Source organism: Seriola dumerili, unplaced genomic scaffold (assembly GCF_002260705.1).
Source record: "Seriola dumerili isolate Sdu_G_001 unplaced genomic scaffold, Sdu_1.0 BDQW01000283.1, whole genome shotgun sequence".
In the NCBI taxonomy this organism is placed as follows: domain Eukaryota; kingdom Metazoa; phylum Chordata; class Actinopteri; order Carangiformes; family Carangidae; genus Seriola; species Seriola dumerili.
In genome coordinates, this window is record NW_019174538.1 from 1176073 (window position 1) to 1202657 (window position 26585).

The 26585-nt window shown below is 42.1% G+C and overlaps 2 protein-coding genes across 2 annotated transcripts; both read left to right on the forward strand.

Annotated features, from left to right (window-relative positions):
- Positions 1-3771: 3771 nt before the first annotated feature.
- LOC111230713 (keratin, type I cytoskeletal 18-like) lies at positions 3772-9551 on the forward strand. Its single transcript, XM_022757536.1, has 7 exons — positions 3772-4343; positions 6422-6504; positions 6831-6987; positions 7995-8159; positions 8252-8377; positions 8602-8822; positions 8950-9551. Exons 1-7 carry the CDS (start codon positions 3888-3890, stop codon positions 9062-9064), a joined length of 1323 nt encoding a protein of 440 aa, XP_022613257.1. The 5' UTR covers positions 3772-3887; the 3' UTR covers positions 9065-9551.
- A 2073-nt stretch (positions 9552-11624) lies between these two features.
- On the forward strand, positions 11625-15178 carry LOC111230720 (keratin, type I cytoskeletal 18-like). The gene is made up of 7 exons (XM_022757548.1): positions 11625-12076; positions 12780-12862; positions 12952-13108; positions 13296-13460; positions 13551-13676; positions 14566-14789; positions 15041-15178. The coding sequence occupies exons 1-7, from the start codon at positions 11663-11665 to the stop codon at positions 15168-15170; spliced, it is 1299 nt and encodes a 432-aa protein (XP_022613269.1). The 5' UTR covers positions 11625-11662; the 3' UTR covers positions 15171-15178.
- The last annotated feature ends 11407 nt before the right edge of the window (positions 15179-26585 follow it).

The window sequence follows — 26585 nt, forward strand, 5'->3', positions numbered from 1 at the left end:
CACACACACACACACACACACACACACACACACACACACACACACACACCCACATGTCTGATAAAAAAGAGTCTGGCCTGGCAGAACATTTGTCAGACTGCAGGTGTGACTGTCCTGGGACTTCCCAGACTCATGGTCCAGTCTGGTCAATGACATTATTGCATGCAGTTAATAAGGGTGGTGGAGCAGAGTAAACAGAGGCTTAGCTTTGCCCCAGCACCACCTACACTGAAGACTGCCACTTATTCTGAGGCTTTTATCAGTATTAAAGCTGCATTTCCATGAGGTAATCCCTCTAGCTTTATTACAGTTTAGATATTTTATTAATCATACATCATTTTAGTTATTTTATTTATTAAGACTCTCTCTTTCAGTTGCATTTCAGCCTGATTTTATCCAAAAAATACCCTGATTTTCCAAAGGCACAGACGGGTTTGAACTGGTTTTCACTTTGATTTTATCTCCCCACCCTCTTGAAAGGGTTTTTTTTGTGTCCAGATATTCATCACCGTTTACAGTAAATGAAGTACTCTTACAGCCAAGAAAAGGTTCAAAGTAAATACAAGAGAATAGAAAATGGAGAAAAAATGAAAGTAGCTGATAAACCAAAAAAGTTTCTCAAAGCAAGAAAAACAGGAACAAATGGTTTGCCCATGGTATTGGTCAAACATTTAAAATGAACACGGAGAAACTTACAAATATTTTAAATTAAACTTTCTTGCTCTAAACAAACAATCATGACAACAACTGTATGATATTCACAGGAACAAACTGTGCTCTGCTCCCTGTAGGAACAGAGATTAGCATGTAGCTGGGAGGGGAACCATTCACGGTGGCTGATGACCATCAGGGTGATGACTGTCAAAAATTCTTGACATCGGGCCAGAAGCTTTGAGCAGAGTCGTTGATGGTGTCGCTGCCTGACAAAAGAAGGATTTCTGTTTCCCATCAAGTGCGGATGTCTTCAAAAGCCTTTTATGTTTTAAAACCATTACACACATATTGGAGTTTAAACTAACAGGAGTGAAAGAAATGAAAATGCCTGTCCGTCTGTTGAGAGGTTGTAACTATTTGAATCTAACGGTACCATTTTGTACCAGTGTGCAACAGAAACTCTCAGAGGTCAGAATGTCATCAAACGCACCGCACGTCATCCTTATCATAACATGGCTGGTTTCCCCCCCCCCAACACTATGACCCTGTTGATCTTAGGTGGAGTTTGAACTGAGTTTACTGACACCTGATATGCAATAACACTGAGGTCTTTCCAACAAACATGAAGAAAGAGGAAAGTATTACTGTAATTCACACACCTGGATGAAAGGTGTCGGGCCTAGAGGAACAAAGGACGGGTCCTGAGACGATTTGCTCTCTGTGAGTGTGAGCTGAGAAGATAGAAACTGGATCCAGCTCCGTACTCTTCTTACACACAGACATGAGAGTAGTATCAGTCTTCTTATTGTCGTGTCACCATTAAAAAAAAACACATTAATGTCTTTGTTGTATCTCACTGGTTTACATGGGAACGCGCTGACACTGGAGCCTGCAGTAATCTCCATCATTCATCTTACATATCCAGGTGGTCTGAAGCTCAAATCCCTTTATCTGCTCTATACCGCTGTCATCGCTGTACCTTAATCTATGTTTTCCCTGTCGGGCGTGGCAGACATCAGGACCAGACAAAACACCGCAGTCGTCACCGCCACTGCTAGACAAACAGCAACCCTACAACCATGACAAGACCCTGTGGGAGCAGCGCTGGTTCTGTCTGAACTCAGGATTACTCACTCCAAGGATCCAGGCTCCGATGTTTATCTTGGAATCAAAAATACATCTTTTTGTCTTCTGTCTTCAATCCCTCCTTTATTCTTTTTTTTTTATTTTTTATCTCTGTTTCTTTTTATATGTCCCCCCCCCCCCTTCTCTATCATTTATGCATACAACAGCAGTTTTTTGAAGGAGCCTCTCATGAAGCCACTTTATTGCTATGCTTAGCAGGAATCCCTTCTGTTTGCCTTCTCAGTGACAGTACAAGAGCTGTTTTGATTTCATAAGGAGCTCTTTTATACTTTAATATCCCGCTGCATGTTCCTTCTTGAAAAACAAACAAAACAAAACAAAACAAAAAAAGCTGAGCTCAAAGGATGAGCATGACTGCAGACAAACTGAAAACCATTAAGCAATGATGCTGGTACAATGGGAGGGAAAGCTATGATTTCAAAATAATTCTTGAGAGTTGTTACTTCATAGTTTGTACCTTGGAAAAATGAATTTTAAGCTCTGACGTCAAACACAAACACAAACACAAGCTTCATTTCTTAACTTTAAATAACCATTAAAAATAAAAAACATAAAACTGCAAAGAAACCAAAAAAGAAAAGAAAAGAAAAAGTGGATTTCTGTCCCTCTTATGAGCCAATAACGGGCAGCTTTAAAGGTACAGTGTGAGGAATGTGCTTGTGTTAAAAAGCTGCAGGGGGGATTCTGGGATATGTTTACTGCTTTAGAAAAGTCATTGTTCCTACGTATCTACTAAGGAGGCAGCAGAATTGTTCCTTTGTTTGGCCATTTCCTTTAGAGGGGGACAATCAGACACACATCCGGCTATGTAGGATAGATAACATACTGTCTTGTACAACATCTGGAGCTGCCTCACACCTTAAAAATCCCACATTGTTTTGTTTTTTTGGTTTTGTTTTTGTTTTGTTTTTTTTTTACAAATCATGTATTTTACATTTTTGTTGCTCATTTTTTAAACTTATGCTGCTTTAAATCTTCTGTCTTCTTCTCAAGATGTCGTTTTCATTCACTTCCAGGAAAGCATCAGTTTCCATTCATCTCTGTACTGATTGTCACATTGTACAAAAAGGCGTCAAAATCAATAAAAGACACTCACACAACTGGGGAAAGTGTTGAGCTGTGATGTAAAGAAGACATTTATTGCGTTGCTGAAGTGTTGCAACTCATTCTTTTCTGTGATTACCACAGTCAGATGAGACATGTCGCCCCTCCAGGTGTGACACCACCTGATCTCACGCACTGTGACTAAAAAACAATGATGAAATCATTCCAGTAAACTTGACTGAACCGACCCTAAGGCACGTCTCATGTGATTTCTCTGAAAGTGATGATCCCTCTGTCATGTCACAACTGTTATTTTTTAGGGTGGGGGCAGGGTGGAGCTACTGATAACATGTTGTGATGAGTCTAATCTGGGTGTCAAACTGAGAAATGTTAGTTTCTGCTGCCCACCTCTCCGATCTGTGACCAGTGCCAACACAAAAGATTCACAGTCCAGTTTCATACACGTCACAACCTTCACAGAATTTGGCTTTTGTTATTTTATTTTATTTTTTTATAAACAATCCCTTAAGAATGAAACTGACAATTATTCTACCAACATTAGCTGATATAATTTATGCCTCACTGCCAGTTAACGCAACGGTTAAAAAAAAACTATTAAAAACACATGGAAGAAGTTGGTTTTAAAATCTTTGGGGAGAATTTTTGAAATGAATATTTAAAGTGATGTGTAGTGTCATTCATATTTAAAATAAAGAAAAGTATTTTTATTTTCTAAATTCTGTAAATCTCCAACTCGTTGAATCCCATTGAGTCCTCAGAATTGACCAACTTTGGAGGTTGTGGAGGACAAAGGCACGCTGTGAGCAGTCCTGCGGTTTAGGCTTGTGGAAAAGAGGGAGGCGACTCAGAGTGAAGAGGAGTGGTCTAAGGGGCGGACCTGAGGGCCCACAAGGTTTATATAGTTTCACAGCTTCCCTGTCCTCCTGCCTTGTGTCTGTGAGCTCCTATTTCTGCCTTCCCAGCCTGTTCCTCTCTCTCTTACTCACGGTCTCTCTCACTGAGTCTCACACTCTACAGCAACAATGAAAACCTCCAAGCAAACTACATACTCTATGCGCTCCTCCACCAGTAGCAGGGCTCCTGCTATATCAATCTCCCGTACCTCTGTTCCTGTCTACAAGGCCCCCTCCATCCACGGTGGGGCCGGTGGGGACCGCATCAGCATCTCCTCCAGCGTCCGCAGCGGTCTGGGATCTGGGATGGGATCTGGGATGGGAATGGGCTCCATGAGAGCTGGGGGCTTCTCCAGCAGCATCCAGGTGAGCTCCAGCGGGAACAGCGCCGACATCATGGGCAACGAGAAGTTCGCCATGCAGAACCTGAATGACCGCCTGGCCAGCTACCTGGAGACGGTGAGGAACCTGGAGCAGGCCAACCTGAAGCTGGAGATTAAGATCAAGGAGGCCCTGGAGAAGAGCGGACCCGACTTCAGAGACTACAGCAAGTACCAGGCCATCCTGGACGACCTGAGGAGGAAGGTGAGCAGGAGGGGGGAGGGTGGGGTGGGGTGGGGGGGGTGACAGCAGACTGGGGAATATGCATGTGTTGATTTATTAAGTGTTGAACAAAAGCAGAGGGGTGGGAGTCGGTTGGACGGAGGAAGTGAAGGAGATCTGGTGAATGAGAGAACTGAAAGATGAAACCCAGAGTGATTTATGAGATGAATAATGTTTTGAGAGAGATATCATCAAAAAAAAAAAACAAAAAAGGGTAAAACAGACTGTGGCACGACACATCTTGAAGGCATTTTACACTGCAGACTGTACGTAAACGTAACTCTGTGATCTGTACTCTGAGTTACTGACTTTCTGTAGATTCCTAACAGCGGAGGGCTGGTTTGGTTTCTGCTGGTCTTTGGCACCGTGCCCACTGATACTCTGTGGGTCGGGGGGCCGAGGACCGGACCGGAAACAGTATGGAGGAGGAATGTTGGAGCGTCAGGGGTCAGAGAAACAGGAAAGCACAGAGAAACAAAAACAGGAGTCCGGGGACTTTACAGACATTAAAGGGTCACTCTGCAGCCTCATACATCACGACTTTAACTACCTTTTTCCTCTTTGTTTCGTCTGATTCAAACAATATGTTGTTAGCTGGACAATGGGACAGAACATACTGTACAGTCATTGCTACTGTGCAGATATACAATACAAGCTGATAAAAAAATTTTAATTAGTGCAGAGAGATTTTAGAAGTAAAAGAAAACAAAGGCATTACACAACCAGAAACATTCGTCAATCATTCATTCTAGGTTTTGCCCCATTGAATGCCACGAAGAAAAATAAAACAACAACAACAACAACAGATTGTGAAAGAGAAAATGGACGGTGTACAACCCTCCACTTGCTGCCACTCTTCACTGAAAACTGCATTTTCCCTTTCAATTAAGTCAAGTGCAGTTTCCAAATGGAACATTCCAGTTTGGCTCCAATACTGCTCTCCCTGTAGGAAAGAGAGTTCATGCCCACATAGAGCATGTCTTGTTCTCATGTTTTTCCTTTTGGGAGTGATAACAGCATCAAGGTCAGCAGACTCTAGAAGAAGAAGAAGTAAGGAGTTTACCATCTATTTCTCAAAGTTTTATCGCTCTCATGACATTACATCAGAGCAAAACCCTTGGAAATTAGGTCTTATTTATTCTACCAACAGCCAAGGGCCTCAGTTCATCTAAACAGCCCAGGGTCAACACAGGCTCATTTTTCTTTTGGCCTTCATGCCCCTCACCTCCTTACCCCATCTGAAAAAGCACAGACTGTCACGGCAGCATTAAAACAGCCCCGTCCTGTAAAGCACGCAAAGTCAACTACCCATGCAAACACACAGAGATACATGCGCAATCACCTGACCGAGCACAGGCACAGGCACACACAACACACAACCACCATCACCACCTTCCTCATGCAAATCACCTGCCCCCACCCTGCCCTGCTGACAGGATAGATCCTGTTCCTGAGCAGTGAAAGGACAGTTGCTGCCTGGCAGCCACTGATTGGCTCCTGGACTTTGTCACATGGATGCGTCCCCCGTCATCCATCCCAGCTCTTATCTGCCCCACCGTGACTGCTAAAGCAAATACTGCAACCACGGCCCACCAGCGCTGTCCTCATTTACACACACAGACAATAATTCTTCTCTAACGCTAAACCTATAACTGCTTGTCAGTGGAATAAACACCCATATATACATGTACAGTACGCTGTGCTCGTGCTTCAGAAACAGACATTTAATAAAGTCTGAATTTCATAAGCTTATTTTTCTTCAAATGATTAATTAAACTTAGTTTTTTCCAGATGCAGAGCAGAGTTAGTGAGTTAGATGAGAAAACGCTGTCCTGTCTTTACACTAAATGTACCACTAGATGCTGGATGCAGCTTTATTTTTACAGTGCAGATATTAGAGGGGGAGCAATCTTAGCATCTACGTGTTGAACTGTTGCTTTAATGTGTTACCTCTTGGTGAGATAAGTGACACCCTTACGTCAGCTCTTTGTTGTAGCTGTCGGTCGTCTGTCCTCAATTTTCAAGCTAAACAAGCTCTTTCTTTTGTAAACCTGCTCTAGGTGTTCGATGCCACCACCGACAATGCCCGCCTGGTTCTCAACATCGACAACGCTCGCCTGGCAGCCGATGACTTCAGAGTGAAGTAAGGCTGCAGAGAATGTAAAACACTAAGCCAGAAAGCTGTGGGCACACCCTGTCTTACTCCTGAATGGGTTGCGTGATGAAAACGTAGTAACATGATCTAAAGAGATTGTCATTAATCATCACAATTGCATCGTAGCCCGCGGAGGTGTTTCAGTTGTGTCACAAATTATATGTCATAGCAAACACAGCTGTCTGCTAGAGGGTACAATATTGTACGCAGACCAAATAATGACAGAATACATGTTAATTAACCATTCAGTAGGACGGTTAACGCACATGAATGTGAGCAACTGTATCCTCACTTCCCTGCCCTGTGCCGTTCAGATTCGAGTCTGAGCTGGCCATCCGCCAGTCTGTGGAGGCCGACATCGTCGGTCTGAGGAAGCTCATCGACGACACCAACATGGGCCGCATGAATCTGGAGAGCGAGATCGAATCCCTGAAGGAGGAACTCATCCACCTCAAGAAGAACCATGAAAATGTGAGTGTGACGGCTCCGAAATCCAAAACCTCGACTTTCAAGCTCCTGAAACCCTAAATTAAATAAGCAATAACCAATGTTTAAGTTTGGTTTAGATGGTTTAGTTTGGCTTTAGTTACTATTTATGAAGATTTTAAGCTCATCTGCTTCATGATGGACTGTGTGGATGTGGTGTGATCGGATTGCACTGACAAAGCTGCAGTACATTAGCAAAAGACCCAACAACTAATTGGTGCACAGTGACATCACATTTTTCCAATTTAGCCCCCGCCCACTTTAAATTAGTGAAAACCTCAAGGTCAAAAACAGAAATGCACAAATCTCACCTGTGAAAAACTTACACTGATGTAGTGGCCTCATAACTAATCCTCACAAGCTCATTTACAAAAGAGGTTTTCAGGACCTTTAACACAAGCTCAAAGGTTGTATTCATGCTGCTTGAGTGTTGAATGACTGTTAGTTCTGCAAATGAATCCCAAACAAAAAACACCCCAGGACATAATTTAAGCAACACCCACACCTTTAGAGGAGGCAAATTCATATTTGCTTATCAGCTCATCGCAATAATCTCTTCAAACATCGTCACCATGTGTGTTTAAGTCACACATATATAGGTCGCACACTATGCCACGACTGCAGCCGACACATCCTGACAGGCTGCAAGGAGGCGTTCTGGAAAACAAGCTTAAGTGGGAAGAGAGATGTTTGTTAAGAAATCTGAAATATCTGTATGTGAATACTGTGGGAAGCCTCATCATAAAAATGGTTCCCCTCCGCATTTGGCAGCAGAGAAGACGCCAAAGAATTTAAATGACTGTCATTAAAGCGCCTTAGCCAAAACACAACCATTTGTTTACTGAGGGGAAATATTGGATGAAGTGTTTAAGGCCCCAGATGCAGGTTTAGATTTACCCCCTGTATATTTACCTGACCATAACAGGGGCTTATGCTTGGAAGAGGCCAGGACTCACAGCTGCTAATTCCTCTATCCATTCTTGTTTATTTAGGAAGTAATGGAGCTGCGTAACCAGATTGCCCAGTCAGGAGTCCACGTGGATGTTGACGCTCCCAAGGGACAGGACCTGGCTCAGATCATGACAGAAATCAGGGCCAAGTATGAGAAGATGGCACTGAAGAACCAGGAAGAACTGAAAGCATGGCACGAATCTCAGGTAAATGATTAAAAAGAAATCAAGTCATCAACAAACAAAGAAGTCCTTCTCGAGCAAGTGTGAAAGAGAAACCTTTAATCTTTTAATCGCAGATAACAGAAGTGCAGACCCAGGTCAGCCAGAACACAGAGGCCCTGAAGGGTGCCCAGACAGAGGTGAATGACCTGCGCAGACAGATCCAAACCCTGGAGATCGACCTGGAGTCACAGAGGAGCCTGGTGAGAAGCACTCTGTCAGCACACACTTCATTTCACCCCACTCAGCACTCTCAGTTCAAGTCTCCCACATTTATTTTGTTGACACAAGCTTTACACTCTGGTGACCCGTCGCTATGGAGCCGTCATCAGCGAGACAGGTTCTCTGTAAAATTTTAACCCGTCCTATTTTTTTTCTCTTTTTTTCTTTGCCCCGCTTTTGCCCTTTGCTTGTCCCGCGCTCACAGAAAGTCTCTCTGGAGGGCACGCTGAGGGACACGGAGATGCGTTACAACATGGAGATCGAGTCTCTCAACACCGTCATCCTGAGTCTGGAGGCGGAGCTCACACAGCTGCGTAACAACATCCAGCTGCAGACGCAGGAGTACGAAGCCCTGCTCAACATGAAGATGAAGCTGGAGGCCGAGATCGCAACATACAGACAGCTCCTGGACGGCGGAGACTTCAAGTGCGTAGATTCGTTACTCTGCATTTCACTTTTTGGTGCATAACCAACCAATCATTTAAAAATCTGACAGTAGAAACGATGTGACGATTAAAATGTTCTGTATTTTTTATCTTTTTTTCCCCTTCAGGCTCCAGGACGCTTTGGAAGACCAGAAAACAGTGAAGACCAAAGTGATGACTGTCACACAGACCATGGTGGATGGAAAGGTGGTTTCCTCCAGCACAAAAACCAAGGACCTTTGAACACCAGAAGCAACCACCTGGCACCTCCCAACCATCACTTTCCCTGCATCATCACACTAACAAACGATTGGCCAAAATTTTATTTCCAATGGGTTTTTCTGAGCTCTTAGTCGTACAGCACTAACCCCCTCTGAGCTGTCGCTGCGATTAGTTTGACTTCCTGGGTATACAGCTCTTCCACAGGCTGATAATAAAAACTGGATCAGAGGAAAACTAAATCATCTTTTATTTATTTCATCATGGTGTTATTTATGTGTTTTTGTATTGACCGGCAGATGTTCAGAATTCACAATTGGAGAACTCCAAGCTTTTTTAGAGAAAAACAGATACAAGACATTGAATATTTCAAAGTAATAAATAAAGAGTCTTAATTAAATGCAAAACATTTTTTTTATACTTCATCATCTTTGGTTTTCTTTCTGTCCAGTTAAGTCTGCCCTGTTGCGCTGTGATGTTCAAACATTTCAATAAAGTCCATTTGAGGAAATTTTTTGGTGTCAACATGGTGTTTGTCTGAAACTACACATCATTCATGTCAAACATATCAGATTATATTACCGTAACTTGATGAACATAATGAATCAATCAATCAATCAAGCAGATTGTGACAGAGGAATAGTTACTGCTTTCACTCACAATCAATGAATTCTTTAGAATAAAACCCACGGCAGCCACTGAACTCTTGGCTGCTGTCAAACTATAAATAGGAAGATCTAACCTGCAGATTAAGCTTCAGAGTTCATATGTAATTAGATTTAGATCCTTTATTCTTAATGCATTGCTTAATAATTTAGCTGCCTACTCTTCCTTCCACTTCCACTGGTGCTCTGCTAATATTATAATCAATACAGCTCCAAAAACTACATTTAGCACTTTAAAGCTATGTTCATACCTCACTGTGAAAACAACCTGCCCCCCTCATTCAGTTCAGTTCCACTTATATCACATATATACATACTCTGGATATATGTTTATAACATATATGAAATGCCCCTGGTGTTACGTCTCTGCCACAACTCTGCAGAGTTTTTTCTCTTGTGTCTCCCCCTCCCCTCTTGTCTGTGTCTGTGTGTGTGTGTGTGTGTGTGAATATATGTGGGGGCGTGGCTTCTCTCTCCTGGCTCATGACATCGTTCCACACCTGCTACACATCAACTCATCAAGCAACCTGATCAAAAATCCCGGCCACTCTCCACTCATCGCCAGATTGTTCCGTCCACTTAGCGGTAGACTTGCCCTCGGCCTCTCTAGTTATTTGAGAAATATTTTCTAGAGTTTTTAGTTGTTCCTTTCCCAACGCCAGCCAGCCTCTGCCTTCACCGCCTTACTACACTTTTTTATTTCATTTGTACATATATTTGGAAAATTCAATACAGGTGCATATATAACATTTGCAATCAATTATATGTGAGTGCACACTCCAGGTGGAGTTCACTGGAGTTTACCGTTTACCTCGTGACTGTTGTGATGGAGGATAAACTGATTGTTGCTATGATAAGATACAAGAGTTGTAAACTTGTTCCTCATTAGAAACCGCCTAGCAGTGTTTTGTAATCTCACAGGCTTTGACCATTACTCCTGCTTCTCCTCCTCAGTTTTGTTTTATGGTCTCCCAGGTATCTGAAGCAACATGCCCCCCACCAGCATAACCCCTTGCATTATTGGTCTGAACACAATTAATGGATCAGGCTGCTGTAATCTTAGCTTCTTCTAATTGTCAACAACATTGTTACCTTTACTTAAACATGAGGAAATAGTGTATTTGTTGGGGACTATTTTCAACTGTGGGTTAAAGGTCCCATATTGTGTGACATTCCCATGTCTTTTTTGATTATAAAGCAGGTCTAGGTTCTATATTAATACTGTGAAAGTAGAGCTCAGTCCATAAAGAAATGCACACAGCCTGTATTCAGAAACTGAGCCTTAAAACCAGCCATCAGGACTTCTGTAACTTTGTGATGTCACATCATAACAGTCACCACTCTAAGCCATGCCCCAAGCCCAGCCCACCTGGACCCACCATCCAACCTTGCAGGATTTGATTTCTCTGAGTATTTACCTGAAATCTGCTTTATTTTTTTGATCACTCAGAAAACAGCCAATCAGAAGAGAGGCTCAGAGCTTGTTGGCTCCAGAGCGAAGCCTCAGAGAGGAGATGTAAAACTACATTAAGATGGTTTTTGGTTCTTAAAACCACAAATATGGAGTGTACATATTGACTAAATGGCCATGTTCAGTGCAATGACTGAACACGTCAACCAATGGAATAATGTGATTCACTGAAGTGTCTTCAATAGTTTTAACACTGGTTCTATGGCATCAGAGTTACCATAGATACAATTCATTCACAACACACAATCAATATGAAAATGCCAGCATTCCTTTTTGCCTTTGACAGTTTGAGTCACAATGTGTGTTGGGGGGACAAAGTCTAAGCAGGAAGGCTAAAGGTAAAAATGTAATATAGATAGGAGAGGAGTGGCAGGAGGGAATATTGCTTTCAGAATGATATATAAGACCTCAGGTCTCCTCAGTCCTCCACTCTCAGCGTGCCAGGACGTACCTCTCCTCTGATTGATCAGCACACTTCTTTTAGCAATGGAGCCCCTGATTAGACGCCAGAGCGATAAAATTGCTTGTGTGCAGTCCTTTAACCCATCCGTTCCCAGAGCTCTTCATATGCGGCAGGGCTATGCCCACAGTGTCAGCGGAGGAGCAGGTGGCCATGGGGCCAGGATCTCCATCAACTATGTCAGTGGCTTCGGCGGTGGGTACAACTACCAAACCTTGTCCTCTGGGTCCACTTCTGGAAACATGGCCATCGGGAATGAGAAGGTAACCATGCAGCACCTGAACGACCGTCTGGCCAGCTACCTGGAGACGGTCAGGAATCTGGAGAAGGCCAACAGCAAGCTGGAGATCAAAATCAGAGAGGCCATCGAAAAGAGGGGCCCCTTGGAGGGGAGCGACTACGGCAAGTACAACGCCATCATTGCAGAGCTGAGGGGCAAGGTGAGTCAATGCATCAATCAGTTTTTATGAGACTTACAGTGTATTCGTCTTGTTTAGTCGAGTTACTTAATGGAAAGCAAAACAATCCAGATCAAAAACATTGGTTTATAGCATATATTTCACAACATGATGCAAAACTGCAAAAAAAGAAATGCACAAAGAAAATTGCAGTTACAAATGAGGGTCCACTTCAATGTTCTGGTTTTACAGACATTGCAGGGTCTCCAAGCAAAGGAAGTGGTTAGTGGTCATATTATCATATAATATTTTTCTAATATAGTTCTTGGTGTGGGAGCTATGACAAGCTAATCCTCAATAATGCCTGTTTTATTGACCAAGTTCTCAATCTTTCACTTTCCTTATCTTGTAAACGTCACATTATGTTGGAGGTGCAGGTCGAATTACTCAAAGTGTTCGTGCAGCTCTCTGACTGACTCATCTCACAACATTTATTATCTGTAATCTGACTCTTATCTCCATGTCCATGTCGGGCTGTGACAGATAGCATCAAAAAGACAAACTACTTTATTCTTTTTATGATTTATTTTGTGTTATCTGGGTCGTTCTTTCACCTGCACCATTTATCAAAGGGGAAATTACACTTTGCTGTCCATCAAAATGACTGTGGGAAAATACAATAGTATACACAGTTTGTTTGTGTTTCACAGGCTGAAAATCCCAAAACCTATCTCCTCTCTTTCAGATATTGGACATGACCAAGGACAACGCACATCTTGCCATCGCTGTAGACAATGCGCGCCTGGCCTCAGAAGACTTCAGAGTCAAGTGAGTAGTGTTTGGCTTTATATGCAAATTGCAACTGACTTTCAATCAATCCTCCTTGAGCATATCTGATACACAGTATGTGCCATTAGGATGGATTATGAGCTGGCCATGCGTCAAACAGTGGAGGCTGACGTTAACAGACTGAGGAAGATTCTGGACGACACCAATGTAATTCGTCTGCACCTGGAGAGCGACATTGAGTCTCTAAAGGAAGAACTGATCAACCTGAAGAAGAATCATGAGACTGTGAGTGACATTAGACAGAAACTACATGCATAACAAAAAAAAAAAACTGGATTTGCTCCAATCCAACTGAACAATTAGATAATATAGTTCTACAGTTCTGCCATCTATTTGTTCCTTAACCTTTGCACAGGATAACTCCACTCACCTTGTTCTGAAAATCACTCCCTGACTATTTCCTCCTCAACAGGATGTTGCTGAATTGCATACCCAGATCACACAAGCTGGCGTCCGCGTGGACGTCGACGCTCCTAAAGGACAGGACCTGGCCCGGATCATGGAGGATATGAGGGCCAATTATGAGAAGATAGCACTGAAGAATCAGGAGGAGCTCAAAGCTTGGCATGAATCTCAGGTAATTTGTCAGTGCATATTTGCTCCACACATTTTGTGTTGACTAGCTGTATTGGTTGAGTATCTTCTCTATGTTTCATCCTGTATCCAGATCACAGAGGTGCAGGTCCAAGTGACTCAGAGCACAGAAGCTCTGAAGGAGGCCACGAGTGCAGTGACTGAAACTAGGAGGAGGTATCAGGGACTGGACATTGAACTGCAGTCTGCACTTAGTCTGGTAAGTTTACATAATTAGTGCAACTTGAACTCTCATAGTGTCACCAGTGGTCATAGCACCATTTTAATGCAAATGGGAGGCCAATGGCTTTGCTAGCCTAGCTCCGGTCAAAGGTAAAAAGGTCATGGTTTTTTACAGGTGAGCTTTTAGAGGTGTTTGTCAGTGGATTTTGTTACCTACAAATAGAGCTAGGCTACCTGTCTCCCTGTCTCCCTGTCTCCCTGTCTCCCTGTCTCCCTGTCTCCCTGTCTCCCTGTCTTTGTTTATGTCTGTCTTTATGTTAAAGGTCTCATTTTACACTTTCCTGTCTTTTATTTGAGGTGTTGATGATAACAAGATATATTTGTGGTTTTAAGTACCAGAAACCATCCCAGTTGGTTTTACATCTCCTCTCTCAGGCTTCTCTCTGGAGCTCTAGTAACAACAGGTCGGTGAGCCAATCATAAGAGAGGAAGCTCTGAGCCTCTCTTCTAATTGGCTCACCGTTTTCTGAGTGATGGAATAAAAATGTAGCAGATTTCAGGTAAAAACACTCAGAGAAACCAAATCCTGCAAGGTTGGATGGTGGGTACAGGTGGGCGGGGCTTGGTGCATGCCTGAGAGCTGCTTTGTTGTGACATCACAAAGTTACAGAAGACTTGACGACTCATTTTAAGGCTCAGTTTCTGAATACAGGCTGTGTGTGTTTCTCTGTGGGCTGAGCGCTTTAGCCTAGACCTGCTTTATTATCAAAGAAAACATGGAAATGTCACTTCATACAATATGGGACGTTTAAGCTAAGCTAAATGGCTGCTTACTGGTATCAATCTTCTCATCTATCTGTCATCAAGTCATTTCTCTTCTGCGTTAATGAGTTGGGTAATCAAATTTGTCTTTCACCCCTTGACAGAAAACATCCCTGGAGGCCACCCTCCATGACATCGAGATGCGTTACAACATGGAGGTAGAGAAGTACAACAACATCATCCTGAAGCTGCAGGAGGAGCTGACTGAGATCCGCAACAACATCCAGCATAACACAAGAGAGTATGAGCAGCTGCTCAACATCAAGGTGAAACTGGAGGCCGAGATCGCCGAGTACAGGAGGCTGCTGGACGGTGGGGCAGATTTTAAGTGAGTATGAGGAGCGGAGGCAGAAAGAATGAGAGAAACAGTGAAAACTGCTTGTAGACTGCAGGTGACCGAACAATTCATTCTCTGCATTGTGAACCAAGTGAGCTTTGTTCGTTACAGGGCGGGTTATGCAAATTTCATTCAAATCAGCTTCATGCAAACATGAAGTGGCGTTGATATAGAAACTAAAAATACGTCATCTGCATCAAAACAAACTTTAACTACAGTTTTTCTTTTGTTCATTTTTCCAGACTGGAGGATGCAATTGATCAGAAGAAAGTCCAGACCCAAGTGGTGACAGTCACTCAGACCCTGGTGGACGGCAAAGTGGTGTCAGAGAGCAAGAACATTAAATCCAGTGAAAATGCTGCTGTTCATTAGAAACTGAAAAAAAGCTCCTTGTAACAAAAATAAAATGAACATTGTACCATTGTGCCTCTGACTGTTTTTAGCTTTGTCTGAAGGAGTAAGGCAATTATTACAGTCACAGTTATAATCAGTGGATAGGTTATGAATGCATAAGATATATTATTCCATATTTTATATTGTTTCATATTCATAATTTATAATCCGCATAAAAGTATAGTTTGACATTTTGGGAAATATGTTCTAAAGCTTCCTTGTTGTTGGTCAGATGAGACGATTGATACGACTTTCATGATAGCAAATAAAATAAAATAAGCTACAGCCAGATGTTAGCTTAGCTTAGCATAAACACTGAAAAATAGTGTCAACAGCTGGCCCGTCTCTATCAAAAGATCCTCCGACAGCACCTCCAAAGTTCACTAACTTACATATTGTCTATCTTGTAATTATGCGTACAACAACTTAAGTGTAAAAAAGTCACGCTGTTGTTTTACTTGCAGTTATTTGCTGGACTATTTCTATGGCTGGGACGAGTGACCTCAGTTGAGTCAGTTGCCTGGCAACCTCACATTGACGACAAGACTCCAGGAAGACGCAGCCCCAGCCAAGAAACAACCTCCAGTAAAACCGAAACTGCTTTCACACTTCAGACAAGCCGGCCGTTAATTTCCCCTCGTTGCAGTCTTCATGCTAAGCTAAGCTAACTGGCTACTGGCAGTAGGGTGGTGGCGTATTCTCATCTAACTCTCAGTAAGAAAGATGATAAGCTTGTTTCCCAAAATGTCAAGCTATTCCTTTAAGTTGGACTCTAACTGTTATAATCTGCTAATGAAACACAGAAGCAAAAGCTTCGACGTTTTATATTTCATTGTACGACTTGCTCACAGACTTGATGTAAGACAGCTGCCCTGTTAAGCACATGCACAGTGATGGCTTCCTGGCCTCCTGCCATCCTCCTCCCACACACCCACGTCTGCAGAGAGTGCGGGAAATTCTTTCAGCTTCTGAGAAATTCACATCCTGACCCGCAGTTCTTTAGCCTTGTCCCATTATAGGCAGAACACCCCTATTCCCATGCCATGTCCGAGCAGACCAGTCCAGTCTCTGCTTTCTGTTTATTTACATTCACATTAGTCAACCTTCCTCAGTTCTCTTTGATACAAACTGACCTCTGCATAACTTTACATTAATAGGCTGTTCATATGTTGTCAACAGAGCAATTGGCTAGGAATTTTTCTTCGTCAGTCGGGGGTGATTTTACAGCTAAAACCCTTTACGAATCAATGCACTGTTCATCGTCATAATGTCAAGATTTTTGGAAATATACAATTGCAACATTTCTTAGACAGTAGCATTAATCATCCTGCCAGTTTTTTATTAAGGACTGGTTTCCTAACCGAAGCTAACAAGTAATAGTTTCCTAATTTGTGCCAGTTTCCACTGCAATATCAAGCTATTACTGCGTCACAGTGCGTCTGCTGTGAGTGGCTCCTCATGACAGTCTCACTATCTGTTGTTAAGTTGTAAAGCTGTCTTCCCTTACACTCTATAAGCCTTTCTCGCAGGGCTGCTCGTCCCCTGAAGCCAGATGCTTCATATTCTGGCCCCCCTTCTGAAAGAGGACCAGGAGACAAGGGGGGGGGGGGGGGGGGGGGGGGGGGGGGGGTAGAAAAGGATGGATGGTAGGACTGACAGGCACAGGAGATAGATGGGAGGATAGATAGAAAAAAAAAGGACTGGAGTGCATATCTGTACTGCATGCCTGTGATTCCTCAGTGGGCCCCAAAGAGGGCTGGCTGAACAATACCTCTCTCTCTGCACGGAGAGAGGACACCCTCTGAAGATTCACTATGCTCAGTCATGATTACTCACACAAAAAAAGTAGGTGGAGTAAATTCTTACTCTTAAATCGATTACCAAAATATTTTTCCTCAGAATTTTGCAAGCACATGAACAAAGGGACAGCAAATGCAAGTCAGTTCATGTTCACATGAAATTTGATCAATTGGACACACACTGTCCACGTTTTGTGTCACTGAATGAATGAGTGAATGAATGAGTGAATGAATGAAGAGCTACAGTCATTAACAGCTGCAGAGTCAGCAGGAGACAGGTGGAGACCCAGGTTTGCATCCAGTCAGAGTTTGGTCTGTGGTTTAGGCAATAAACGCCTTTTGGTTTAGGTTAGGGAAAGATGATGGTATTGGTTAAATATGCATAAACACGTTGTGTCGGAACATCCTGCAAATGCACAGGAATCACAACATTAAATTTCTTCACTAATTCACAAACTAAAAGTTGTGCTGACAGTGACAGACTGTGAGGCAAGGTTGTCATGTCAAACCTTGTTGGAAGATGCGTTTATTTTATTTTGTCTGGTGCTAATAAATGAGCAGTGAGTGATGTTCACGTCCCTGCCATTTTCACTTGACATGGACGCTGTGTTAGCAGTTGCTAGGAGCAGTTCATATTTTTCTTTGGCTTTTGTCGGCAATGGAAAATTATGAAAACCTCATCACTGATTATGGATGGCACATGGTAAAGAAGACACTCAGTAATACACACTCAAATGGTAATCCAGACACATAATTCCCCTCTTTCCTTGTGGTGAGTGCATGCACCACATTAAAGACCACAATCAAAACTGTACACAAATCCCCTGCACTAATATATATGGCCAAAGAAACACACTGCATAACAGGTTAGTCAATTAAGGTCAGTTTATTCATACCAATCTCATTCGACCGGTGTCACCATAATCAGATGTTCTTCTCCTCCACAGTCCCTGGGTCTGAAACAGAGCAGCTGCTTGATGTAGTTAGATTTTGGTTGGTCCAGGGGGAGGGGCTTAGCAGTTATAAGCACCTGGCCAACAATGCTCTCAAGTTGTAGTGCAAGACTCTGAGGGTGGCTGTGAACCAGACAGGTGACTTTTTGCAAGTTGTAGATAATTTAGGTTGTTTTGCTGTAGATGTCCAAGTTTTTTTTTTTCTAATTACTGTTACTTACTATAAAAGCACAGCACTTCAATCTGCTTTTGTGACTCAAGCCATCTTGTTATTTGTCCGAGACAGTTGACCCGCCGGCCCCAACCCAGGGATGAGACGCAACAGAGCCGTTTTACAAGTCTGCACGGCAGCTAAACCTGATAATTGTGGTGTAAAAAGGGTAAAGGTCAACTTACAAAAAGCTGCACAGCTGCATCGATATGACTGACACCTTTTTTCTCACCACACCATTTGTACCATACTGGCCTGAATATAAGACATTTTTTTCTGGAAGTTAGCTTATAAAAAGTGGGGGTCGTCTTTGAATATTCATGTTGTGACACAAACAAGTGCAACACGTTCGTGTATTTGGTTGTGTCGGGAGTATTTGCAGCACATATGCTGTCAAACGGATGGATGAAGATGTTTTCTGAATTTGATTGCGTTAAGTCCGTTTGCATGTGTTTTCTCAGGCTTCAGTGTGTTGAGCTCTCACGGCCACCCTTGGTTTGGATGCTGAAGCCTCATATCAGTTTCAGCTGACATGTTTTTTGAACACATTCAGGAAACCCCCACCCCACCCCCCCGTAGTCCTAATAGGAAGGTATCACTTCACAGCCAGTGTGGACAGGAAGACTGATTACACCGACTCATAACTCCTTTTGAAAACTGTATTAAGACGGACTTGAAAAGTTTATCCTTGAAAAAATCAATAAAACTAAACATGTGACAACTGCAACCAGAACAAGATGAAATTTTACATTTCACTGCTGCTGAGACAAGGACTCACAGATATTATAATATATATAAAGGTTTCAACAAAGTGGAAAAACTGTAAACAAACTAAGCCAAATATTATAATCTGTATTAGTGGTGATATGTAATACGTAATGTGCCTGATAAATGTTGCAATCATAAGAAAAAATGTGTTTGTTTTACATGCTAGAGATGAACTCAACATACCAAGTGTTGCAAGCACATTGCATCACCCAGAGCTGAAATTAATGAACTGCCTCTGTTTTTCATTTGACAGAATTTACGCTTTTATTTAATGTTAACAAGAGCAGGTCAATAGAGGGTTATCAGCAGCTAACACCAGTTAAGATAAATTGTTTTAGCTGGAACCTCGGAGTTCATTCAGAACTTTCTCCCAGTCGTGCATGTGTTAGTCATGACAGGTCAAAGGCCTCTAATATAAACAACCACTGTTTCACCTCTTTCTCCCTTTTCTGTAGAAAAACAGTTTACATAGATGGACCGTGAATCATCTCTCGCTCTGTCTGTCACATGCACACACGCGCGCACACACATTCTTGATCTCTCCCTCTGCCCCACACATCTGCTGGGTGTGTCGGGTGTGAGTCAGTCAAGTCATGCAGTGCTCCCAAGGCAGCGGACCTCCTCCCAGTGGGAGCGAAACAGGGGGAAAAGTTAGGGGCCGGTGGTGGAAGTAGAAGGGTGTGGTGTGTGTCCGTGTGTGTGTTTGCGTGCATTTTGTGTATGTGCACGACACATTTGGGAAACATGAGGAAAACAGGTTTAAAGGGGTGGAATAAAGTCATGTGAGAGAAAAAGGAGAGTAATAATAAGAGCAGTGACAGGAGAGAGGATATGATGGTGGGAAAACAATCCAAGAATTGAAGCTGCAGTGGATTTACTCTAATTGGCAAAGTAAACACTGTTCTAGATAAAGACTGCCCACAGGAAGTGTTCATAATCAAAACCTGCAATCAAAATCCAAACAGTGGAGAGTAAATTCTCCACTGATTAACCAAAATAAGATGTTTGGCCTCTCACACCATCACAAGCATGACACATGGGTAAACATATTAATGTCACCTTTAAAAACAAACCCTGAAAACAGATTCTTTTTTAAGTTACTGTAAGTGTTGCAAAAGTACAAATGTGCTCAGAGTGGTGCAGGTTGAGGGCACAGATGAAAAAGGTGCAAGGGAGGGTGGGAAAAAAAAGTGAACCTGAGGAAAAAATGGAAGAAAGTGAAAAGACTGAGGGTGGGAGAGCAGACATGTGAAGGAGGCAGAGAAGGAGGAGGTGCAGAGGGCAGATTAAGTAAGAACAGAGCTGGGCAGGGTGCCACCTTCCAGCCACCGTTTTCTCTCCCTTCATTTTCATTTTCCAGTCGTGCCGCGTGGGGAAAGAGCTGGAAATTCAGGGCTCGCCTCCTCAACTGAATTGGCTGAACTCTTTAAGTGACTCATTCGTCTGGTTTCCGTGGAAACTAACCAAAAGAACTTGGTGACCAGAAAGTTGCAAGCTGTACACCCAGAGGAGTAAGATGATTGCCGCCTATCCTCTGCTAAAAATACAGCAGTGCAGCTCTCTGGTGTGGATGAATCCCGCCTGAAATGAAAGACGTTGCTGAGTTTAACTATTCAAAAGCAAATACTTTGTCTTCACGAAGTAGCAGAGTCGATTCTTCCCTTCCAGACAAGTGACCTTCTTGGATTCACGAACACTTAAATCTTGTTATCTGAAGTAGTTTCAGTAACCTTGACATTCTTTGAATGAGTAACTAACTCACATTCCAGAGCAAGGGGTAAATAATTAAAACTGCAAGTGGGACCGTGTCACTCTGTTCTGAGGTAAAAGTTGTAAAAGTTTAAAAGATATAGTTTACTAAAATAAATATATCATAAAGGTGTGCTATATGACATTTTCATGGTTTTACCAGTTCATCATAATCTGTGCAGAAGGCAAAAGGATAAAACAATCTCAAATAGATTTACCAAAATATACATTTTGTTTCCAAAAACATCAATGCTGAACTCATTGTAAACTGTTGTTATTATGAATTTTTAAAAAATACAGTGTTTAGAAAGTTTTTTTTTTTAAAATGAAGACTAAGCAAAGTATAGGCTATTACAAGTGTGAGGTGTAAAAATAAGCCATGTGGAGTTTTTAGCAACACTCAGTGGCAAGAAGGACCTATAAACTCCTCAAGGCCACAGACCCAACTCCACCCTAACTTTTCTCTCCAACCTCGCTCACACACCCTCCTGTCCACAGGCTCCATGGTGGCCCATAGCTTTGTGGAGTGAGTGACAGAACGTACCATCCTACATTTTCAAAAGAAACATGAATAATAAGCTAAGAAGCTATGATGACCATTGAGGAATATACTGTATTTATCCCACTACTAACTACATGTTAATAACATCATATTGTAATATGCCACAAGCCTAAAATATGAAATAAAAAGCTAGCAAAGCTTAGCTATAAGCTAAGCCAAGGGTCTAGCTTGTCAAGCTGCTATCACTTCCTGACTTCTCCCAGTAAAAACACCTTAGCTGTTTACTACGAACATGTTGATGGCAAACGTGCATTAATGCATACAATATTACAATATACTTTGTAGCTAACATGATACAGAATATGTTTAAGCTAAATGTCTAATTCCTACATAGTCAGCGTTAGCATTAGCAGCTGTTTAATTACCAGTCTTGGCAAGAGCTTCAGCCATCGTTGTGTTTACAAGATAAGGGTGATAATATGCCCTCTGAGCAGTGCTACATCTTCAGTGCAACCTGGACGCTACGGTGACACGGTATCGGAAAGTGATGAGACAGCCCACCCTGTCGTGCAGACTAGCTGGTTAGCATGCTAACTTAAGTACAAGAAAATAAGTGATAGAAATAGAAGAAAGACCAGAGGGTTGCTTTCCAGTTGGAGCTGGAGACAGCTCTTGGCGAGTATACTAGTACTATACTGGTGAGTAAACAGATTATATGCTAACCTTGGCTATGTAGTGATAGTAAAACTTATCATTTTACTTATATGAATATATGTATGAAGTGGAAGCAGCAGGCCAACCATAGATTTTCAATCAGCTAGCTAACAACAATCAGAGTTCGCTACAGCATATGCTACTAGCTACAGTTGGCTGCTTATGTCAGAAAAATAAATAGAAATACAGATAAAATCACCCACCTTTGCTGCACCAGTGGGGCAGCTAGCTTAAGCTTTGCAAGAAATAGCTGTAGACAAAACACAGGTTGTAGTTTGGTTGCATTTCCCTGGTTCTTAGCGGTGATATGTGGCATGGAAAAGAGTAAAAATGTAAATAACAAAGAAAATACTTTTGACTTGTGGTCAAAATATGTTGATTCTGTAAAGTTTTTTGTTGTTGTTGTTTGTCTCTGACTTAAAGCAGGAAGAGACGAATCATTTACAAAGAGTGGCAAATAAAAGTGGGGTCATTTTGGGACAATCTGGGAGTAAATTTAGCTTAAGCGCAAAATATGTGAGTGTGAAAGTGGCAGGACATGTGAAAAATACCCCCTCACTCCCATATCCTCTTTGAAACAAAACAAAATTCATTGCAGCTTTTCTAATGTGACAGGCAGTTCTGCTGTTGTTTTGTAATCACGCTCACAACTGTGTCAACTCAGGACATTAAAAAAAGTTTTGTTGAAGAAAAAAAAAAAAAGGAATTAAATCCACCATCAGATTTTGATGAGTTTTTCTTGACAGCCATGATGCTTTGTACAGAGACCTCTTTGTTTCCTTATTAATTCTCTTTATTTAACCCCAGGTAATCCACTTACTGCAGGATGCTGTTGGACAAGGAGCTCTAATTATAGAGATTGTTTGGGAGAATTTTTTTGACGGGAGGAATTCCATCACAGGAAGGGAGAGTCCGCAGAGGTTGGAATGACCCTCTGTCATAACAGCATGCCCAGACAAACACAAATACAGACACACAGTAACACACACATGGTTAAAAGACACACACACACACACAGGTGCACACCTGCATATTCAATTTTCATGCCCTTTGCTAGGATACAAAAAGTCCTATGTAACATGATCTTGACAGAGCTTTGGCTTGTTTCCCCATGTGAAATCTAAATCTAAACAGAGAGTGAGAACAGGGAACATGAAGAGTGTGACTCTGGGAACTACACAGTTGAGGCTTCTCTCTAATGATCACTAAAACTAGGGGGATTTAAGAGGGGGTTGAGATCTCAATGGAGACCCAGAATGATTCATCACTTAATATCTAATGGTTTCCCACATAGTAAATGAAAACTGTATTTGTGTTTTTGTTAGTTTATTACATCCCCCAACAGGACTGAATGGGAGTATGCGTTCCCCTGTTCTGCCTTTATACGGGACGTGTTATAAAAGTTAGAAAGGGGCATTTACTAAACAATTTTCCGGGACTCCAGGATGTTTGCATTCCAAAATGACATTTCATGATCCGTTAACGGTAGGGTGACTGTTTGCAACTAAAATTCTGTCAAGATAAGGGCAACATCATGGTCATGGGTAATGATAAGTGAAGGACCACCTTCAATGTGAAAGGAACACTGAAATGGGACACAGCTCTTGTTCATCCATCCATCACCTCCTCCACACCCTCATTTTACTAGTTTGTACTGCACTGAGAACATCAGGCAACTTCCTGCTTTGGCACATGTGGAATTTTAAACAGTATGAAAATATAATGTTGTTTTTCTGGAGGTCTTTTCTATCAGGACTTACACAAACCAGACTCTACTTAAACCTGCATGAAGTGATACCAATTTGTATAAAAAATAATCTGAGTGGCTGGTGAATAATGTTGTTTGTGAGCAAACGAAAGACCAAGATTTTATTTCTCAGGAGTTGGTGAAGACCAACCCAGAGCCACATGGAGAGAGAATATTGGACTTCCATTCATCCGAGGTAGATGTAAGAAGATAATATTGATTTTTTTGCTAGATTTTCTTTTTGCTAACACATTAGTCCAAACAATATCATAAGCTGATCAGTGCTGTATTTCCTGTCTACCTCGTAGCTCCATTTGTGGCCTCAGGAGCTCTAAACTTTACTCCATCACTCAGCTACATGTTCCTTTCCCAAACCGTTGGGTAAAAAAATGTTTTTCTCTGTTACCCAGCAGAGGATTTCATCTTAAAAGGTATGCTACTTTCATGATTCAATTTCTATTCATTTCCACACACTGTGCTACTCACTCTGCATTTCGCTTCCACATGGTTAGGTTAGGACAGTGGGGTTATCTGCCCCCTGGACATGTGTTAACAAATCTGCCATTGTATGATGAAAGTTAAGTGAAAGACTCAAAAGTTAAAAACTTCTACACACTTTCTCAGGCCAGTTATGTTGAAACAGTCAGTAGGGTTCATCCTCTGGGGACCATGAGCGCACAAAGTATCATGGTAAACTATCCAATAGTTGTTGGGATACCTCAGTCTGGAACAACGTGGTTGATAGACAGATAAATAAAGGTAAGAAACACAGAAACACATACATATACACACAAACTGTAGGTACAAAATAAAAACCTACATGTAAAATGACAGTTGGACATCGAACAGTATATGTAAATACAGTATATATGTGTAAATAACATGCTGTATACTAGATTTGCTGTCTCTCTCCTTTGTCTTTTAGTCTTAAATGAACCTGTCCTGCCCCTGACCCACAGACAGGTACTCAACAGAAAGTCAGTTCCCATGTCAGACTTTTAAAACACACTGTAAACCTGAGCATCATTATGAGGCTTTGCTGCTGTTGGTGGTCGAGAGAGATTAGAGAGTAGGTTCGGCATCTTATTCCCACCATTAAATCTGTTCTTTGAGGAAGTCCTCAGTCTTAAAAAACAAAACAAAACCCTCAGCATTCCTTTCAGGAGGAACTATTCTCTTCGAAACCTTTTACTTGCCTATATATTCTCTGAGAAGAGAAAGCAGTCGGAGGCTCACCTGACATCACTGTTTACTCAGGATGTTTTTGGAGGGGTTCGGATGTCAGTGGGCACAAGCTCAAAGACACAGAGAAATCTATTAATCCTGCTGGCTGGTGTGTTGTACAGTCGTGGGTCAAAGGTCAGGTTCATTCAGGGATCCTGTTGCACTGTGTTTACCGAGTTGTCACGGTAACCCGGTGACAAGAGAGAGATTAGAAACACTGAGAAAGGTTGCAAAACCTTGCAGTAGATAATGGCTTTTGAAGTTTATTTAGTTTTTATGGAGAGAAGAATCATGAGCCAGCTGCCCAACAGCAGATGCAGAAGTGGATGGACAGTGGTGCAACTTTTTGTTTGTGTGTCATAAAGTCTCCTCTAAATGTCTGTATGAGCATCCAATTGTGCATGACGATCCATCTACAGTGTTAACAGAGGTCAACCAGTGTCTATCATCACAACAACACCTCCTCATAACCTCACTAAGTACAGGGCGATGACAACACTGTCACAGTCCTCTGCAGGCCAGTCATGCAGGACACCGTCTTAACCCCTGACGTAGACACACAAACACACACATTAAAAAGCTTCTGGCTTTAAAACTCCTTATATTACTAATTTCTCCTGAGTTGTTGGGTGTTGCTGGGTGTTAACAGATATCTGAATGTTTGATCTGGGATTGTAATTTAGACTTGTGTGATTTGTGTAGGAAAACCTGATTTAGCTTAAATATTAACATCAATCAGCCAGGGTGGTAAACTTCCACCCTCCTCCCCTATTCTTTAGCACATCCTCTGCTGTGGTGGGGTTGTTCCCAAGGGGGTCACTATTAGCAGTGACTAAGAGACAGGAAGTGCCACAGTCTGTTCCTTCCTCCTGTAAGTGCTTTACAGGACGTGCTGCTGGATTTCAACACTATTCTCTGACTTGACTGTCATTTCTGTGACAGATGACAGACAGATTATAAGTGAATATTAGGATTCTGCTGGGAAAGGCTATCTTACAGAGCTACTTATGTGTTGCAAATATTAGCACTTCACTCCCCCTTGTGCCTGAGTGGTTCCAGAGAAGACCAAAAATGTCCAGTCATATCTATTTCACAGTATTTGCCAAAGACATTACACAAGACACAAGACACAAGACGGCAAATAAAATTCAAGATTAAGATGTCATGGCCTGGAGGAAAAAAAACAAAAAACTCTACTGTTTTATAAATCTTAACTTAATGATCAGGATCTAAACTATTCCCTTGATCCAAATCTCCAAAACAACCCCACTAAGACAGCCGGTGCATGCCGACAAAATTTTGCTGGTGTTAGGTCAAGCAGCAATAATGCAGTTCAGTGCTGAGTCTACAGAGTTCTTCCCAGCAGCCGGCTTATTTGGCCTCCGATTGCTGTGATATGACCAAAAAAGGCCTTTCACTGTTCACTGCTACTGGGAATCCGGCCTTTATCTCTCACCCACGTGGGGTTGGACTGTTGCAAAATGCTGCTAAAGGTCAACACGGGAGCTTTGGAAAGAAAAAAAACTGTGACAAATGAGGGAAATGGGATGGGTCGGATAGGTAGTGTATGTACGTGTGAGCATGTGACCTTTAGCTAGATGATGAGACCTCTTGGATCTGTTAAACACATGTAATTATTAACGTATCTATCGATCTGTCTACCTGATGCATTGTAGGCATGTGGGAAAACACTGCAAAGAGAGTTATTTTATCTGTCCTGGCAAACA